General features: G+C 42.1%; 1 protein-coding gene across 3 annotated transcripts in view; it reads left to right on the top strand.

Annotated features, from left to right (window-relative positions):
* Positions 1-1042: 1042 nt before the first annotated feature.
* Positions 1043-19706, top strand: part of BICC1 (BicC family RNA binding protein 1) — a 102528-nt gene continuing 83864 nt past the window's right edge. The window contains exon 1 of one of the 3 annotated variants that reach the window (XM_064662408.1): positions 1043-1403. In XM_064662408.1, coding sequence (XP_064518478.1) covers positions 1202-1403 — 202 coding nt within the window. In that variant the 5' untranslated portion in view covers positions 1043-1201. Of the gene's footprint in view, positions 1404-2108; positions 2207-19706 lie in introns of those variants that run through there. The other 2 variants (XM_064662410.1, XM_064662409.1) reach the window with 2 other exon arrangements.

Below are 19706 nucleotides of genomic sequence, written 5' to 3'. Positions count from 1 at the left end.
AACAGGCATCTGCAGTACTGTAAGTATGGCGTGATGCTTTCAGGGTGGGATACCTTGTTGGGGTTCCAGGATCATCTTCTAGCAGACTGCTTTTCCACTGGAAAACAGCCATCAAAACAGAAAGCTTTTGTGGGAGCGTGTGACTGGCAGGGTAACTTCCTTTGTCAGAAAGGATTTCTCAGATTCAGGAGGAACAAGCTGGCTGGCACCAGACAGACCCAAAGAGGTGTGAACTCTTCACCCTCGTCTCCCTGCTTCGGGCAGTCACCCTCGGGCAGCGATCGCTCTCCCGGGCAGTGTCCGGGTGCCGGAACAGTGGAACAGCACGCAGGCCGGTGCGGCAGCTGGTGCTGATGTTTCCTCTACACTAGTGCGCGTTTCTGGGCTTAATCTGTTTGCAAAGTGCTATGAACTGCGCCGGTGTAAAATACAGCCCTGGGCTCCTGGGTGCGGACTAATGTAGTTAGTCGGCTGGAAGGTGAGGGATGCCTAACCCAGCCTTTTGCGGTGCAGCACAAGGCACTTGGCCGTCATGAGGCTTCGAGCAGCGACCCGAGAGCCAGGTCCCTCCCCGTCGGGAGGGGATGTGCGAGCAGCAGCAGCTACAGCGTCTCCGGGACCTGCGGCAAAGCTCGGGCTCGCTCGTCCTCGCTGCCCACACCGTGGGTCGGCTTTGGGTTCGGTGTTACTCGGCACCGCCACCCGCCCGTCCTCCGCACGATCGCTGCTGACCCTCGCTCGGGCGAGGGCTGGGAGCGGGGCTGGGCGCGGGGGACCGCCAGTAGCCGCGACCCCGGCCCGGCCACCCCGGGGCGGGGGCGGTGCCGCTGGGGGCGGTGGCATCTCCCCTCCCCTCCCTGCCCCTCCCTTCCCCTGTCCCTCCCCGCCCTCCTCCGGGGCCGCGGCGCTGCCCCCTCCTCCCGGGGATATCCCCGGCCCCTCCCCGGCGGGCGGCGGCCCAATGGAGGTGGGGATGCTGTGCGGGCTGCGGGCGGGCTGGGGGCGCCGCCGAGCCGCGGACGCCGCCGGCCCGGGGCCGCGCACACTCGGCGGGGAGCCGGGGGCAGGGGCGGGCGGCGCCGGGGCTCGGGCGGGCGGCGGCGGCTGGGATGAGCCGGCGGCGCGGCTGTGGGGGCAGATAGCGACCCGCGGGGACGCGGCCGAGTGGGGCTCGGAGCGGCGGCGGCCGCCCGGCAGCGCCATGGCCGCGCAGCGCGACCCGCTGAGCGGGTACCTGCAGCAGCCGCTCTCCGACCCGGGCTCCAACAGCGAGCGCAGCGCCGACTCGCCCGCGCCCGGCTCCGAGGAGGACTCGGCCGGCCCGCCGCGGGCCCTGCACAGCCCCGAGTGGGGCGAGGAGCGATTCCGGGTGGACAGGAAGAAACTGGAGGCCATGCTCCAAGGTGAGGCGGGGAGCGGTGGCGGCGGTGCCCCGGGGGAGTCCGGGAGGGACACGAGGGGGCCCCGCACCCTCCGTGCCGTGTCCTGCCTCCCCCATCCCCGCCGGGGCGGGTCCGCCTCCTGTCACCCCTCCGGGCGCGGGACGCGGCCCTGGCTCGGCGGGAGCCCCGCGGGCCGGTCCCGGCTCCGGGCGCTGTCGTGGCCAGGAGGAGGCGGCTCCTCGGCCCCCCATCCCCGGAGCCGAGCGGCTCCGTCCCCCCGGGTGTCCGGACGCCGCTCGGGGCCGGGCCTGGCCGGCGGCGCGGGTGGTGCCGCTGCCCGGCCCCGCCGGGGCTGCGGGTCGGAGCGTCCCGGTCTCTCCGAATTCCTTCTGTAAAAACGTAACATCCCGCTCGGGCAGGGCGGTTCGGGCTCTCGGCTTTCGAGGAACAGCTGCGTAGCGGGAAAAGACCTGTTGGAGCCGGGTGTCCTGGCCGGAGGAGCGGGGACGGCTCCGCAGAGCTTGACAGCGGCCGCCGCTGCCGCAGGACCGGCTCGGCCCTTGGCTCCGCTTTGTGGCTTTTTGTTTTTAGAAGTATTTTTTTCTTTCCTTGAGGCTGCATATTTTGTCCCAGTATGTTTTGAATTATCTGACTCTCAGTGGAAGTTACGTAGGCAACTTTTGACAAAACAAGAGTGGGCAGTTGCTGGTTTTGTTGCTAAAGAGCAGATAAATAGGTTTGAATCAGTTGCGGATGCTGCGAAGTGCGGTAATTCCCCCGGAGTGTTCCCTGCTGTCTGACCTCAGGAGCCCGTGAGAACGGAGGTGAGTTTCAGGTCTTGCAGTGTCAAATCTCAGGGTATGTTTGGATCAACAAGGAAAGGTGATGGTGATTTCGAGAAGGTGCACTTTCCTTTGGAACTGCTGTTTTGTAAACATTTAGTGTTACACTAACATGGTAACTCACGTATTTATGTATATTTCCAAAACAAATAAACCCTTGACAAATATTTCACTGGCGTGACACATGAAAGGCATTTCAGTCACTTACTGGAAGCTTTAGGTGCTCCTTCCTGAGCATCCCCTGCCAGGGCACCTGCCCTCCTCCTTTCAGCGGTGAAAGGCTGTGGGAGCCAGCTGGGGAACAGGGGCTGGTGAGTTGGGTTGGTCACTGAAGAGCTGCGGTTTGACTTGGTGACTACAATGATTGGAATTTTTTTAATTGAGATTCTCTCTCCTGGGGGCAAGTTAATCTTTAATCAGCTAATACTTTAGCACTAGTAGAAAAAAATCTCATTATGTAATGCAATAAAGAGAAAGGAATTTGGAGAAACAGAGCAACATCAACTATTTATAAAGATGTGCTCATCAAAAGTGTCTTAAAACCAAAACCACATGGGTATTTCTGTGTAAGAAGTGGTAGAAAAGGGTCAAAAGTTAGAGTTCTGTAAGAAGATGAAGGTTGCTTTAACTTTTTTTTCTAGTAGCTGAATAAATTTCCATTATCTCATCCCACACACAGTCCTTCCTTCTACTGCCTGAGGTAGTAAGCATGCAGGGGTAAACAAAGCTCCCAAGCAGAATCCAAATACTCTATAGGTTGTGTCACCCAGCAGTAGCCAGTGTCAAAATGTGAGATTTTCTTTGCTCCTTTTAAAAATTTTATTTTACCTTTATAAGAGTGTAGTAAAAAGTCTATGATTGATAGAGCACAGCAAGTAAATGCAAACAGATTGCTGTCTGCTTTTTGGAGAGAGGTTGCTGTATGTCCAGTCTAGAACACACGTGCTTCAGGTGATGGTTGGAGGAGTTTTTGCATCAGACAGTTATCCTTGTTGTGAAGGAAAGTTTATTTTGGACTCTGTAGTAAGTGTTTTTGTGTGCAAACCTAAATTGTCTGGCTTATTGGTAATGAAAAACTGCTTAGTAGGAAACATGAGGCAAACATAGTAGTTCTTTCTGTCAGAAAACTGAACTGTTTGTTAAACATTATCACTTTCTTGCAGTTTCCTCTCCGTACTTTACAAGTATTTATCTCATCTCTTGACTTCTTCCCAGATAGGTTTTAGTTATCCTTTTCTTGTAGAATACTTCAAGCTCAAAGTAGTGCTGCCAGGGAAAGAACGTCATGAAGCCTGATCTGTGAGTGGTACCCAGAAATTCAGAGTCAGTTATGGTGCCAATGACAAGCCAAACCTGATTGTATTTTTTAACTTCTCCCACCCCCTGTTCTCTTTTCTTTCTTTTTTTTTTTTTTTTTTGTGTCCATCCTTTGGGAGTTGAAACTTTGACTCACCCTTGTAGGAAAGGGACAATGGAAAGGAAGCAGTGTGCCATCTCCAGAAACTAATTTTTGTTAGGGAATTTGTAGGGTTGCATTCCCTATGGTTTCTAATACTAGAGCCTTCGCTGGAAGCTCTTAAAAATGTATCATGAAAGAGAAACATGTCTGTAGTCCAAGCAGTGATGACCAGATTTCTTATTTCCAGAAGTTAGCCAATTTTTTTGCCTTTTACTTTTTTTAAATTCAGGCTGGTGTAAATACAGCTTCTTGGGTTCATATTAGATGCTTTACCAGCTACTAGAAAGCCTGTTTACATCTGTGAAAGTTACTTTTTAAGTGATTAAAAAAAACTATGATTTCTTCTAGTGATCACCACAGCTCTCTTATATTATGGAGGGGTGAGAACACATTGTCTTTAGTTCAGTTGTCTTTAAAGCCAAATTTGAAACAGCATCTGTTGAAGAAACCTATCAGGAAATGTTCTCATTCTTGCTCGGGGTGTCTTGTTTTTTTTTGCTCATCAACATCTGTTGTTTACTGTGCTAATCATGAAATGCAGAAAACTATCAGGGAGGAAGGATATTAAGCAGCTCAATGTTGAGCTTGGTGCTTCTGTTACTTTGTGGTTGCATTGCTGAATTTTATATGTGTTTCTGCTGTGCTTGTTTTCATCTTTTCTGCCCTTGATAGTTTGTGGATGTTTTCCTGATGGAGAAAGCTGATTTCAGGGAGACTCACCTGGGCGTAGCAGACTCCATGGCTCTTGGGGGGGCTGGGACACCTTCCTGTGGGATACAGAGTATGTGGAGTAAGTGCTGTAGGGAGACCCTGGGTAGCTCTCTTTCAAAGGAGAGGTGATGCAACAAGTTTGCTGCAGTTGTATCTAAAGAAGAAATCAAATCTGAATGGATGTGTCAGAAAATCTTGATTCGAGGGTGCTTCTGCTACTTTTTTTTTTTCCAGTTTGAAATAATTGTTTTAGTATATTTGGTGTTCTGTTTGGAATATCAGGAAAGGCAAAAGCTGTGGTAAGAACCTTGAAAATAAGAACGATTTTTTTTCTTGTGTCCAACTACTGTGTATGACTGTTTTATTACTTGCACATAGATGTCTGGAATAGTGTTCCATAAGCAAATCTCAGTCTTTATAGTGGGGTGTAAGCTATCTTATGCTGCATGTCTTTATCAGAGTTTATTGGTGAACAGATCTTTTTAGAGTAACTTTTTTTTTTTTTTAAGCAAAGTTTAGTAAAACAGATCAGGTGGTCTTCCCAGCAGTGACAGAGGATAGTATTTCATAGCAGTGCAATTAATTATAGCTGCTCTGCACAAATTCTGGTAAATGCTCAGGTGACTTAATATTGTGGGATGATTTACTTAGTGCATGTTTAAATGCTTGTTACCATAGCAGTTGAGTATTATTATAAAAATGCAAAACACTAAACTTAGGAAAGCTGCCCAAAAAGTATAATCTAACAGCAAATGTTGCAGCAATCAGTAGGCTTAGACAAGTTTGCCATGAACACTGAAAAAAAAAAAACAAAAACAAAAACAAAAAAAGGCAACACCTTTTTCGCTTCCATGGTGTGTCTTGTCCTTGGTTATAAAGTGTTATGCCAGTTTTGCATTTCAAATAATTCTTTTTCTATGTCATGTTCTTGAACAGACATTGGAGGGGTTTTTTTATGTGATGTGTGTACAGCACATGCTTAAATACTTTGTGACTTTGTAATTCACTATCACGCGATAGCAGTTTGGTAAAAAACCAGATCCATGCTGGTTTTTAATAAGAGTCTAAATCTAGCAGCGGTGTGTGTACCATATTATATATGGCTCTTTCATTAAAAAAAACCAAACTGTGCCTGTTAAAATTCTGTTTTTCTTTGTTCTGTTTTGGATTTTTTTTATGCATCATCTTTCATTTTGAGGATTCGGTGGGGTAATATTAGGGATCGAAACTTTATGGGTTGTGGGTTTTTGTTCTGTGTCTGTTGTTTGGGGTTGATTCTTTTCCCCTTGTGAGGTAATTCAGAATTTACCTGACTGACTTGATAAACATGAAGAAAAGCACAGACCTATCTGCCCAGGAAACTGGAGAGCACTCAGCACCACAAGCACCCTGTTTGCTCGTTTCACAGAGCAGGTTGTGTTGCTACCAAGTGGGCACCTTGGAAGACAGCAGTGGATTTAGTACTGACTGTCATTAGTTATGGAGTAGGCCAGAATAATAGGAATCATGTCAATCTTAATTTGCACAATGTAGACTTGACTTCTATAAATAATAACGGATCACTTATTATTTGTCAGGCAGTAAGGATGAAAGCAGTGTGACTCAAATTCAGTGAGAGCAGTCAGTACAAGCAGCTCTTTGGGCTGTCTTTGTATAGCTCTCTGTCCTGCCATTGCAGCGCTGGGTGAGCACTTCCCTGTCCTGGTCCCTCAGTTCTTGTGCTCTTTGCCTGTCGTGGGGAGTTAGGGGAAAAAAACCTCAACTAGTAATTTTCCACCAAAACAAGCCCTTTTTTTTTCTTAGGGGGAAGTGACATAAATACTTAGATCATTTTTTTTGCACAGTTTAATCTAGGTGCAGCTTACTGTAAATCTACTGGAAATCAATTGTTAATTTATTTGCCTAAAGGTCACCCCTGAGGCCATTGTCCCATCTTAAGACTGTACTTGTGCAATGCCGGCTTCTGATGCCCGAGTGATAACCAGCTTTTGTTTGCTGAGCCATCAGGTGAAACTTGTATTTAAACAAGTGTATTTTCCCTACTTAATGCATAACTCTGTTGGAAGGTGTACTTCAGTACTTTTCATAGTTTTCTCCACTAGTTTGTTCCATCTACAGAGAACGATAAATCCATGTGTGACAGGCAAAGTTTGAGGGAAGTGGAAGGGGGAAGAAAAACACTTTTATTCGAATGTACTAGAGAAGACAGATATTCTAGGAAACCCAGGCCTCTGCTGAGTGTTAAAAAACAATAGTTTTATTAGAGGCTAAACCCTGGATATATGACTTTTGAGCAAGTTAGCTGCCTAATAGGCCACTGTAATGGTCCTGACTGTGATGGCTTCTGTGTAGGGAGGGCAAGCTCAGTGTTAAATTTATATTGGGTTTTTATGTTTAAATGGCTAAGCAGGAGTTGCTGCTATTCCTCTGGCTTAGTTTTGTGTGTGTGTGTGATGGTGACAGAAATTTATATAATAAAACTAAATGTACTGTTGTCTTTCAAATAATTCGTGTACCTTGCTTGCAGCTGAAGTTAAAAATATTCAGAGTGCTGTTGATTTACAGTCCTGTTTACAGCTCCCATGTCCCTGTTGGATCTTCAAGGGTTATGAACTATGTCTTGTTTTTGACCAGATTTGTACTGAAATACCTTCTCAGACTCTTTATTTTAGTAGGTCCTAACCACAGTTTCTTTTCCTAGTGGAAGAAAATGTGGGTTTTTTCTACTAAGTTGTGAGATTTCTCTTGGTGGTTTTGTTATTTTTTGTTCCCTGCAATGTATCAGCATAACCTATACAAGGGTGTAGTTGTGGGGAAATTGGAACCTTCCTAATAGCGTTTACATTTGGTCTTTAACTTACATCTAGCAGGAGAAAAAATTCCAAGTTCTTTGTCAAGCTTTCAAATCCCTAAAGTGCTGAATAGTCTATTTCTACAAAAAATAAATACATTAAATGAATTTGTGTGACTTGTAGCTTAAAAATGTTCTTGCATTCCATTGTTAACAATTGTAATAATACCACTTTCTCAAGTTTCAGTGTTTTTTAAGTAGTACAACGGACTATCATGGTTTGGCATGGACTGCTAAGTTAAGTATTGCTGGCTTGCACATTCCTGTTGGTTATATTGTAATCTTTACCTCCGTTGGAAAATATGTCCTATTTTGAGTACTTATTTCAGACTCTTGCTTCTATGCCTTGTCAAACAATGAAACATGCTGGGTTTTTTTAATTTCAAACTTCTGTGTTGAAGAACCAATGGCTTTTTTTCAATTTAACATCTTTACAGTAGTATCCCTTACTGTGGTGACTTTCATGAACTTTGAGCTTAAAATCTAATATGACTAGACACGAGTTGGAGTTCAGCTACAAAAAATACACACAATTAATAAGCTATCTGAAGGGATGAGCTCTTGATTTAAGGATTTCTTCTTTAAGATGCTGCCTATTAATCAGTGGTAGTTCCTAAAATAATTTTGTCTTTAGCAATTCATTCTTTGAACACAGCTGCAACTTTTGTTCAGTATCTGTTTTTGTTTGATGGGGCTTTCTTTCTGTGCTCAGACCTGTGTGACTGTATTGCATGGGGCAATGTAGCTCTTCACGTTTTGGTGACTTTTATAGCTGATTGATGTAAAGATGTCTACAGTGATATCCTCTTTACTGGAATGGGAATACATAATTTTCAAATAACTTTTTCCGTGTTAAAGGCTTATTGACGTTGTGAGGGAATGCTCAGGAGTGATAGTGTTATCTCTCTATCTATACAGTCTAAGTAATCTGAGTATTCAACAACTTCTTGTGTGAAAAGGTAGTTTTTGGATATGGGTGGAAAAACTCTTGTCTCTGCAGGAAAAGATGGGTGTGATGGATGGGGGTTGAAAGCAAATACATAAGAGAACACTAGGTGTCTGAATAAATCAGACAATAATATTGCCTGGTAGCATAACTTTGCTTAGTTTTTCTGTGGCAAACCAGATTTTGTGAAGAGAGGTTGATGGGCATGTAGCAACTGCCCTGTCCTAGTTATTATCCTGCTGTGCAGCTCTCCTGTAATCGAGACCAAGGCACGGGACAGGCATGTGCCTGAAGGACAGTTACACGGGAAGCTCCCGTACCTTTACCGGGAAACCCACCTGAGTGGGTGCATCCCTGAAATCCCTGAGGGCAATGCAGGCAGCATGGGTAGCAGACAGCTGGAAGTGCAGGGCTGTGATCTCCCTGAAGGTGAGGATGTGTGGTGGGATTCAGTGATTGGATATAAGCTCCTTGGGATGCACAGGCTGGGATGCTGAGGAGGAGGTGTTGCCTTTTTGTGTGAGACAGGCAAGATTGCATGGAGCTCTGCCTTGGAGCAGACCATCAATTGTGTGTGCCAGAGGATATAAGCAGATGGAGCCAGACTCTTCTCAGTGATGCTTAATGACAAGACAAGAAGCAAAGTTTCATTTTATGACTTTTCCTCTTTTTTTTCTGAAAGGAGACAATCCATAAAATTTGGAGACTTGTCGATTCTGCAGTGTTCAGTGCTGAACTGAGGTCACTCATGTCTTTTGGAGACCAAAGGAATCAAAGGATTCTTAGCAAGGCTTAATATGAACTTGCTGGTTGAGATCTTACTGAGGCACCAGGGTTCACTTATGGGAATGGGATAAAGTAACTGGATGTTCAGTGGCCAAGCAGTGGGAGCTGGCTGTGGGCTGGGGTGGCCTCGCTGCTTCAAGGGGTGTAGTTCATGGACTCCAAGCTATGGATTACTCTGCATCCTGCTGAGCTTTGCCTTCTTGCTGATGGCATGGGAGCAAGTTGTGAAAACAGGACTTGGTAATGCAGCTTGGATTGGAGCACAGTCCTGTTATCTCTATTGCTTGGATTCTGTTGTGTAAACCACAAATTCTTGTTGCTTAGTACCCTTCCTGGGTACTTTCTTGCACATGTGCGCGTTAACAAACAGGAGATAGATTGTTCTTTCATTTCAGGGGTGAAAGGCTTCTAAAATGTCTTTATAAATGTATCACTTGTGATCAGAAAGACAGACAATAATAGATGTTGCATGTAAAAGGCATGAGATTTCCACTCACTCTGACAGCCTTCCACATGGCCAGCTGCCAGCAGCTGTGTCTCGAATTTGGCATCTCGAGATCAACGGTTTATAAATGCTGTGCAGTAAAGCTCCTTTTTTATTGCTTAGCTTGTTTGTTTGTTTGTTTGTTTGTTTGTTTTTAATTGCCCAGGCTAACATGCCCTAGAACTTTAAAGATCAGATTTTGACCCATCCTGTTGGAGGCTCTGAGCTTTTGGGGCACACTGGGGTCACTTGAGGAGGTGGCTTTCCAGGACACTCACACGATCAGCTGAAGATTTTCTGAAGGCATAATTAGTGCCTGATAAGCGATGGCTGTGTGTGGAGTTAAATGTTTTGGCTGTTACCTTCTCTAGAGGGGCTCAGATGCAGCCTGGTAGTAATGTTACTGGACTACAAGGAATATCCTCTGTTGAGCTGCTTTGAGACCTCAAATAAATTGCTTTTTTATTTTCCCTCCATCTGATTTGACTGCTAAGCCTTTTCCCAAAGGCAGGGAGCTGGTCACTGTAGTTGGTGCCAGACATAAGGCAGCCTCATTCCCTGTTCCAATGCAATTCCAGGATTTACCTGGTGTGTAAAGGTTGCAATAAAAAATACTCCTTATATATAAAACTTGGTAAACTTCTATGGAGAAGTTTTTCCTCAAATATTAACTCAAGAAAATAGTGAGTCCCCATTCCTCTTCTGGCTTTTTGCCTGTTGGGAACATGTGTAGATGCAAGTGAGGAATGAGCCATCCATTTTCCATTTACTAAACTTCCCTGCAGGCCAGGCCTGGGAGGCTTGGTTCCATTTTCCACTAAAACTATGTGATATGAATCAGGTCTGTAAGAACTGTTTTCTAGGAAAAATAAGCAGCAATCTTTGTGCTTATGTGGTTATTGTCAGGCTTGCAGTGTGTGAATACTGAAGAATGTTTGTTATACTGTAGCTTTTATAGGTACTTTTTCCCCCCCCCCCATCCCAAAGGAAGGTTTTTCTGATTTGTTTGTTTTCCTGTGGACCTTCCCAACACTTTATTTAAGAAGCTGCAGAATGATGCATTTTTAGGTCTTTCAGTCCTTCTCTAAAGCTTTTTGACTTGCAGAGATAACTTTTATTTGTAGGAATTATAATGCCACAGAATGTTTCAGCTCTAGCTGTTACAATATTACAGAGGTTTTGAAAGCAAAAAATTGTAGATCAAAATGAGTGCCAAGGAAAGAAAAAATGAAATGTCATTCCAGATCATTCAAGTGACATATATGCATATTCAAAATACATACTTAAAAAGATTGAGCTGTGTATTTTCTCACTTGGTGCAAAGTATGTGTCAAAGCTTGAATGATTGACTGTACTTCTGATGAGATGACAAGCAGAACAAAACCAAAATACCATTGTGTTGCTTGTGGAGCAGGTCAGATCAGGGCTTTGTCTGATTAAACTTCAGTCTTGGAAAGGAATTATGCTATATTTCCTTGTGAGGAAAACTTGCAACACTTTTATAATGAAGCGTAGCTAAATGGTTTATGGTATAACACATCTGAAAACTGCTATTGAGCCAAGTAAATCTGGCCTGAAAGAAGCCATGTTAATAGATAATTGGAGGGAGAAGTTGTTAATACTAACAATTCATCCTGGTTTTTTGAAGTGTTGTTTTGGGCTACTGGAACATATAATATACATATGGGATTTTTTTCTTCGTTTAATAAGCACATAAGCGAGTGGTCTGTTTTATGATCTACCTGCCCTATTGTTATCTCACACAATCACAGAATGGGTCAGGTTGGAAGGGACCACAGCAGGTCATCTGGTCCCACCTCCCTGCTGTAGCAGGGTCATCCCAGAGCACACAGCACACTTCTGGATTGTGTCCAGAAGTTCTTGAATATCTCCAGTGAGGGAGACTCCACAGCCTCTCTGGGCAATCTGTTCCAGTGCTCAGTCACTGCACAGTAAAGAAGCTCTTTCTCGTGTTCAGGTGGAACTTCCTGTGCATCATTTTCTGCCTGTTGTCTCTCGTTCTATCTTGCCATTTAAAGCTTTAAAATTTTTGATTGTATTGCTAGTCTAAAGTTTCATGGTGAGGTTACTAGATATTCCAAAGTTTTAAATATATTTTTACCTCTTCCTTTTTTGTTTGTAAACATTTTTTAGCTCTACCAGGTAGAGCTAAAAGTATCACATGTAGGTGATGCTTTTTCCTATTTTAAGGAAACTTTGGTTTTGGGAATCTGTGTTGTCTTTCTGAATTAATGGTTTAAAACTAACCTCTAAGTCTTTTTCCCTGTTGCCAATTACTTTGTATGAATGAAGGGCTTTGATTATGTCTATTTTTATTGGCTCTGTTCTGTTCAGACTATGCCTGCAATAAATTTATGGCAGTTGAATATACGAGGTTGGTAATTTAAGACTAAGCATCTTGAGAGAGGTAAAAAATGAAATCCACAATTCCAAAACAAATATTAGGTCAATTATAAGTGATGCAGTGAAACACTTTATATGTTAAAGGAAGCTTTAGTAGATTGATGCCTTCTGAAGATATTCCCTGGGACCTTTATGGTGAGATATTTGTGTTGCTTGAGGGTGTGTAAGCTGGGATTCAGTGAACTGTTTGCAGGGTAATTAAACCAGGAGCTTTGTTGTAAGGTAGTTCCTGTGCAGAGAGCTACAGAGCCATGGCGAGTGAAAGGTTAACCACTTGCTGAAAAGAAAGTAGTTAAAATAATCTGTGTTTAAAATCATATCTGTGTGTAGTACATAGATTTAAATAAAAATGTACATATGTATTCGTGTGTAATTGAAATGGATACATTTGCATGCCATCCTTGCTGTGATATGGAAGTACTTTGTTTCATCTTGATCTGCTTCAAGGAATATGAGACTTGGTCTCACTTCTTCTGAATGTGTGAGTGCATCCATGGGTGAGAAGTGCTGTAGAATGGTGGAATAATAAATTACATTAGATGGCCTCTGTTTATATGCCGTTGGAGCAGTTAAAATAGCATTGATTTAAAGAGTCTGGATGTGGAATACATTTTTTTAAAATACTGTTTTATACAGTGGAAAAGAATCTTGGTATGTCTTTACTTTTTTAGTAAAACAAACATAAGGGCTGTTTTTCCTTAGTAAATTTACTTCCGGAGTGTGTGTAAAATAACGGATAAGAGAGAATATGTTTCTAATCTATTCCATGTGCAGAAACAGTGAATAAATCTGATCAAATCTTTTCAGTCCTTTATAAGCAATTCCTTTTTGAAATAGGAACATGTTCTGCGGAATTTCTCTGTGTGGAAGACGTTACCACCGTTAGAACGCAGAAAATGTGGATCCTCAGTATGTGTGACATTTTTTAACGCACTAAACAACTGAACAAGCAAGGATGTTTTCTGGGTTGCTTAGCAGCAGTCAGGTTTTTTCCTTTAAGTGGTCTTCGGTGACATCTTTAGATTGTTCAGAGACTTGGCAGAAGTAAAAAAAGTCATTCCAGTGTTTGAAACATGAGGAATCGTTTAAGCTGTGGAAAAAAAAAAGTAGGGTTGGCTCATTGTAAAGTTTTGTTTATATTTAAACATTTACAAAACTTTATATTCTGTGTTGTTGTAAATGTTTAGGGAAAGTGAGTGTAGAAGAATATTCTGCTGGATTTTAAGTGCAGCTTTAGGTGTTTTCCACCTGAAAGACACAAACTTTGGCTAAAGATCAATTGAAAAGTTTTTTTTAATTGATGTACTTGCTGTTGGAAGTATATTTTCTGTATTGATGTAGAGAGCTGAGGGTTAGTGGTGTTATGAGTTGAGAATGTAATAAAAAATTAAAATATGAATATACTTTTTTTCTGTATAGGACATCAATTGCATCTGTGCAAGAATGTGTGGCTCTCCTGTGTCACTGCAGAGCTTCTGTTGGCACTTCCACTTGGGAATAGCCGGCAGAGAGTCGGAGATTAGTTTTAATAAGGTGTTAAAGAATTAAGTGCTGTCAGCTTCGTGCTGCAGCTCCCTGCTGCCTGAGGGTGCTTTTGGTGTCTCTCTTCCCTGCTGCCTCCTTTCACGTGAGTCAAAGGGGTGTTTGTCCTCCAGGTGGAGTAGTGGCTTGGTCTGGCAGGAACCACAAACGTGCCCAGGACGGAGCCAGGCGTGGGAGAAGAGTGGCTGAGTTAAAGGAAAGATTTACACAACTGCCCGTGCAGGTTCGCCAGAGCAGGGACTCGCTGGGAGGGTGTCAAGGCCAAGTTTTTCAGACGGATAGGAAATATTTTTTAAGAGGGAAATCTCGGGACCCAAGAGGCAAAGGGAGACGTGACTAAGAGGTTTATAAGAGTCCAGTAGCTTTGGATGTGAACAGGAAGGATCTCCCCGTACATCGCACGGCAGCCAGACGGGCTGCTCTGAGAGGAGCTGCTTCTGTGCAGCCACTCTGCTGCTCTCTCTTTTGTTTGTGCTGTTTTATGGGAGGAGAGGAGGAGAAACCACTCACCAGCTCTGTTCTGCCTCCTTCCAGCAGTGTGATGGATCAGGATCAACTGGAGCCCACTCGGCATTTTTGCAGCTGCTCCACAGACTTGGGGCTGTGAGAGCAGGCTCGGGGCAGGCACAGGAGTTGGGAACCCACAGGGGCTGGGTCAACATTCAAATGTTTTCCTTCCTCTCCTAACCTGCCCCTCCAGATGGAATAGATCGTTGGTGAACACTTACATCTGAGTGTAGGCTTTGGTGTAGATGCTTTCCTACCTACCCAGGCTTGCCATCTCTCCATGTGGCGTGAGGAGGAGGGAGATGCAGTGCATGTCTCAGAAGAGCTACTGCTTTACTGGCAAGATGGTTGGGACTCTAATGCATTTTGTTTGCTGCAATAAAGCAAACTCAGATGCCTCAGTGCATGTTGACTTCCGTGTTAAAAGATGGAAACCAGAAGAGCTGGTGCTCGTGAGCCAGTCAGCAAGGATTTGCTTTGTTCTACTCTGAAAAGAAAAGCCACAGCCATAAAATAAATTTTGCAGTCTTTTAGATAACACTAGAGGTTTTGGGAGTGTAGTTTTGAGTACAGCTGAGTATTTGCTTTGTAAGCTATTGGCATTGTGCACTTTTATTCATCATTTTAATGTCTTGCAAATGATTAAAAATATAAATTGGGAGACTATACGTATTCGTAAGGTAGATCAGTTTTACCTGGTAGTGTGAAGCTAATGGTAAACTTATAGATGGAGCTTCTTATTCTGAAACACTTTAAAGTGCTTAGTATTCAGCATTTTGTTGTAATTTAACTTGTCTTACATCTTTTTAATAATCAAAGGAGTAAGAATGTGTTCTTAATAATGTAAAAGTAATTTTATATCCTGCAAAGGAGTTTAACATCAGCACAAGTGAAAACATGGTACTCCCTTCTATTTATAAAAAAAAATAAATCTTTGTGTTCTCTTGTGGTTCCCAGGTGATGTCGTCTTCTCAAACATTCTGCTCCTGAGCTGTAAGTCTTTAGTTCAGGTTTAGAAATGCAGCATCAATTTCTCTTTTGAGGTAATTTATGAGTTAAACCTAATTGAATTTAAAGGGATAATATTCCAACATGGTTGAGGAGAGAAGTAGAGATGAAGAGGCTACTTAGGAGGAAAATTGCCTTTTCAGGCAATTCAAGTAACTTTTAATTTAATTTTTTTTTTACTGTGCTCGAAGGACTCTTGTTGGTGCTTCTGTAAATGCCAGGTACTGCTGCAGATGGGTCACAGATCTGCTCCCTTTGCTCAAATACAGACTGTTTTTTGATTTTTCTGGCAGGAGTTGATTAATTACTGCCAAGTAGAGATTGAAAATGGACTGAACACCCACACTGAACACCTTAGGGGCTGATGCTTGAGCTACCTTCCTGGTGCTGTTTCTTTAGCAATGTAAGAATAGTTTTCTTTTCTGGAGAAAACTCTCTGATTTATGATCAAGTGGGTTCATGCAGACACAGTGAGAGCTGGCAAATATTTCACTGTGATAGCTTAGGTGACAGAAGCCAATTTGCTTTTTTTTCCGAAAACCAATTTTTTCTTCTGACACCTTAAATCTGGTGATTATTTTTCATCAAGTTACAGAAAAGAGTTGTATCAATTCCTGCAAATTGGTTTTGCCAAGGTTGTGGGTTCGTAGTAGCCAAGCAGTCTCATGATTTCAGGGTAGCAACTTACAGAGCTGAAAAGTATTTTATGGTTAAAGCCAGTTGAGTGCTAACAGGAACCCCAAATTCAACCAAAATCAAAATAGAAGAAAGAAAACATAAACAGGAAATGTTGCTGGTTTTGGCAGTCTTAATAATAATGGCTTATGAACTCTAGAAATGGAGTACACCATCCAGACTTTCACCTCTGTTAATTCTAGGTGTGTTTTTTTTATTATACAGGGTTGAGATATGTAGAGACTTTCAGAGTCTACTGAGTTTCCTGGATTTTTATTCTGGCCATTGCAATGTCCCTTCCTCTATGTCAAGACAACTTTGGGAGCTTTGTGTCTATGGAAAAAGAATAAAATATGAGCTCACATGCTTGTCCTTACAGAACAATCTGCTAGTCTCCATACGACTGAATTAGTCCTAATTGTGTGCAATGCCTCATTGTTTTTAGTAATGTGCCAAACAAAAAGCAAACAATAGCCAAATTCTGTTTTAAGGGGACAGTTCAAATAGTTGAAATAGCACTGGTGAAAAAACAGCATGAAGGAGGAGGCTTGAAAACATAAATTATGTGATAAAGTCATTGTTGGCACAAGAGAAAACACAGCACTGTCAGGTTTATCTCAAGAACAGTCAGTTGAAAAAATGATTTTTCTCAGATAATGGAACTGTGTGAAGCTTGAAGACTGGAGGTGCATCTGATGGGTTGTACTCGTGTTATTGTAATAAATTGTATGCAGTTGATAGTTATACTTTTGTACTACCTTGAGCTCAGGAATAAATTGTATTGATAATAAGTATTATCTTTGGAATAAAGGGAGCATGTATTTATGATTTTTTTTTTTGTTAGAATATCTGGATTTCAATATTAGGAGATGATGTTTTGAATCTTGGGTTTGTGTTTCTGTGAGTATGTGGACTTTTTTCAACTGTAAAAACAGTCTTGGCATAAAAATCACTCACAGTCTCTGCTAACTGAAGAACTTGGAAAATTCTTAGGGATTAATTGCAACTCTAGGAAGACCCAGTTAAATAAAGTCAATAGTAGAAGGCTTTCCATAATACTTATCATGTGTGGGTAGGGCTCTGTTTGCCATTTTTCTGGATGAGGCATAATGTAGTTTATTCTAAGTGGACACTTCCACTTCAGGGAGGATTTTCCTGAACTGAAAATGCACATTTTCTGTGGTGTGACAGCAGAGCTGGACGGGGGGACCCGTTCTTATCCTTTCTCAATGTATTTCTGAAATGAGGCCAACTTTAAAATTTCAAAAAGCCAGTTCTTGTGGAAATACCTCATGTCTGGAAGTGGAAGCTTCCAGTATGATACACTGCCAGAGCCTTCTCAGAAATGCAACTTACTTTTATTAACCCTCCTCTTCAAGTGCAGTTTTCTGCAGCCGTGAGATACTGTTCACTCTGCTTAAAGACTCCTCAAACATGAACTTTCCAAACGTTCAGCAGAGGAACCAGAGCAGCAGGTCCCCAAGTTTCCCTTTCTGCTGAGTTTTAAAGCTGATCTGTTCTAACTGCATGGAGAATGCACTTTTTCTGTTGGCTGGGTTGCACTGCACAAAGCTATAGTTCACGTTGTGGAACATCTTGAAGTCTATATTATTGTAATGGAAGAAGAATGTTAGGAATCTTTTGTGGACAATTTTTTTTTTTTTTTCAGCAGAGCTTTTTGTATCCTTGGATCACCAAGAGCAAAGGCTTTGTAACTTTTCTGTGCCTTAGTAGTAGGCATTTTCTGATTCGAGGGCTCCATGATAATCCTCTCCTTCCTCTCTCAGGAAAATAATTGTTGGGTTGACAATTTTTGATAATATACATAACCATAAATTTTCAGTTTTCAGCTTTACTTTGTTTTTATTTTTTCTCCTGGATGGCTTTGTGGCTTTATCCAGCATTACTCCAGGCTTTGCATAGTTCTTGCAAACCTGTGGGAATACTAACCTGGCTTTTTCCATCCTGAGTTCCTCTGTGTGAATAAAAAGGCTGAAATAGAGGTCAAGGACTCAGTATATTGAGAACAACACAATTTAAGAGTTTGGTCAGTGGAAGGTTTTTTTCTTAAGTTATAAGAGGAAGGAGCATTAGAGGTTATTTGGGGTTTATTATATATAATTTTTTTGTTTGTTTTATATTTTTTTAACTTGCAATTTAACTTGCAGAACTTCCCAGCAGTGTAAATCTCACCCAACATGTGAAAGACATCTCTTGTTAGGGCTTGATAAAGCCTAGAAGAAGTAATGGAGGACTTGAAAAATTTCAGGTGTTTCTGTGATTGGGATACTTGGCTGTATGAATTGCAATTTGCTGTTGAAAAATTATGTGGCTTGAAATAATCATCAGAAAGAGAGGCTGACTTAGTGTGTTCACCTTGTACATAAATGCATACTTTTTAATGAGGTGGTTTTGTTGCTGTTATTAACTGCTTATAATTTTCCTTTATTATTCCCTTAATACAGATTTTGATGGAGAATGAAAACCTAAAGCAATTTTCTTCTTAACTGGATCTTATTACGACTTTGCTGCATTTTTTTAATTTTTGTTTTTTAAAATGAACTGCTAACTGGTGTTTAGGAGAAACAGTAGCCAAATGCAAGCACATGAGGAGTATTGACCAATCTGTGCCCCGGGGTAGTGGTGGTGGTGGTGATTGTTTTTCACTGAAATACAGAGCTGAGATCCCCTTGACTGTCAAGTGGCAACAGTGCCATTATATTTTTACTCTCCAGCAAAAATGAGTGCTCGAGGCTTGGTTTATTGTTAGTTCTGCTGAACGTAAAACACTCAAATAGTTCCTTTTGGTGGCTATTGCAAACACACATACGGTCACTTTTTCTTTTAATTGATGGGCAACTTGTCTCTTTCATGGAAACCTGACCCCAGTACCTTCATATTTATGTCTGGGAATGCTGGCTTTGAGCTACTTTAGCCTGCTCTCAAGTGGACTGTATTTCCTTAAGGAGGTTGGCAGTCCAGAGACCTTTGTCTGCTTGAAACAAAACTGTTGTTGAGTTAGAAATTGCGTGTTCATACAGTGGTTTTGTTTTCCCACATATCAACTTAGATATGTTTAAAGTAAGTTGAAAGTAGTCTAGTCGTATATGAATTGAAAATAGCTTATAGGAATATGCTTACTTGTGTTTTACATCATATAAATCAAACACAGCTAAGTACTTTACAGAAGCAAATGTGGTTCCATAAAAAAAAAGGAGTCCTTTTTCTCCTATTACATATCTTTATGATTTCTAGCTAGAATTATTCTCAAGAGTAATCTCTTCTAGTGTTCCCTGGTTATGGATTTTGGATAATATTTTTCCTCTTGCAAGGCTCACTTGATACTTGAGTTGATGGTTTACAGTAGTTATTTCTTGGTCTATTTTAAAAGAACTTCATCAACATCGTTGCATGTTTCCTGTAGTTTGCAGTGTAACTTATCTGCTGCCATAGCAATCTAATCTTTGTCTTCTTGAATAACACTTTTTAATATTTTTTTGTCCCAAAACTGGCTGTGGTTTTGGTTTTATTCGCTATTCAGTCCTGAGAGTGACATTATGCCCCTCGGTTAGAAAATATATCTTAAAATCGACAAGGGTACTGTGTCAGCTCAGCTTCAACAGATCTGGATATGTGCATTCATTATGTCAGTTAATTATGACTACTCCAAAGAACACAAATTGGTAGGTAACAGTGCAAATAGTAGACTTGATTTTTCTATTTGGTTCGCTGACATTCCTTCCAGATTACTAAGATTTCCTTGTCACTTAAAAAGTGAGTGTTTTGGCAAAAGCTTTATGTAAGCAATGAAACACATGGGCAAGATTTATAAAAACTGGGATATTTTGCAAGTACAACATGTTGAGAGATGTTACACAACGTTTAGCCCATAGTGCTTTTTATGAATAGGTAGTAATTTCATTCTGTGTTTGGGGATACAAAAGTGGAAAATCTTTATTTGTTACCTTGTGACTTAAAATCTGCTCAGTGATTTTGTGGTGTACTGCAGGTTGACTTCGAGTATTTTTAGAGGAGTAGGGTGTTATGCTGCCCGAGTAAAGAGGCACTTACCATGGTACTTGAGGCAAA

Source organism: Pseudopipra pipra, chromosome 8 (genome assembly GCF_036250125.1).
Source record: "Pseudopipra pipra isolate bDixPip1 chromosome 8, bDixPip1.hap1, whole genome shotgun sequence".
In the NCBI taxonomy this organism is placed as follows: Eukaryota; Metazoa; Chordata; class Aves; order Passeriformes; family Pipridae; genus Pseudopipra; species Pseudopipra pipra.
Note: the sequence above shows the minus strand (reverse complement) of the source record. Positions and strands in the feature narration are given on the sequence as shown.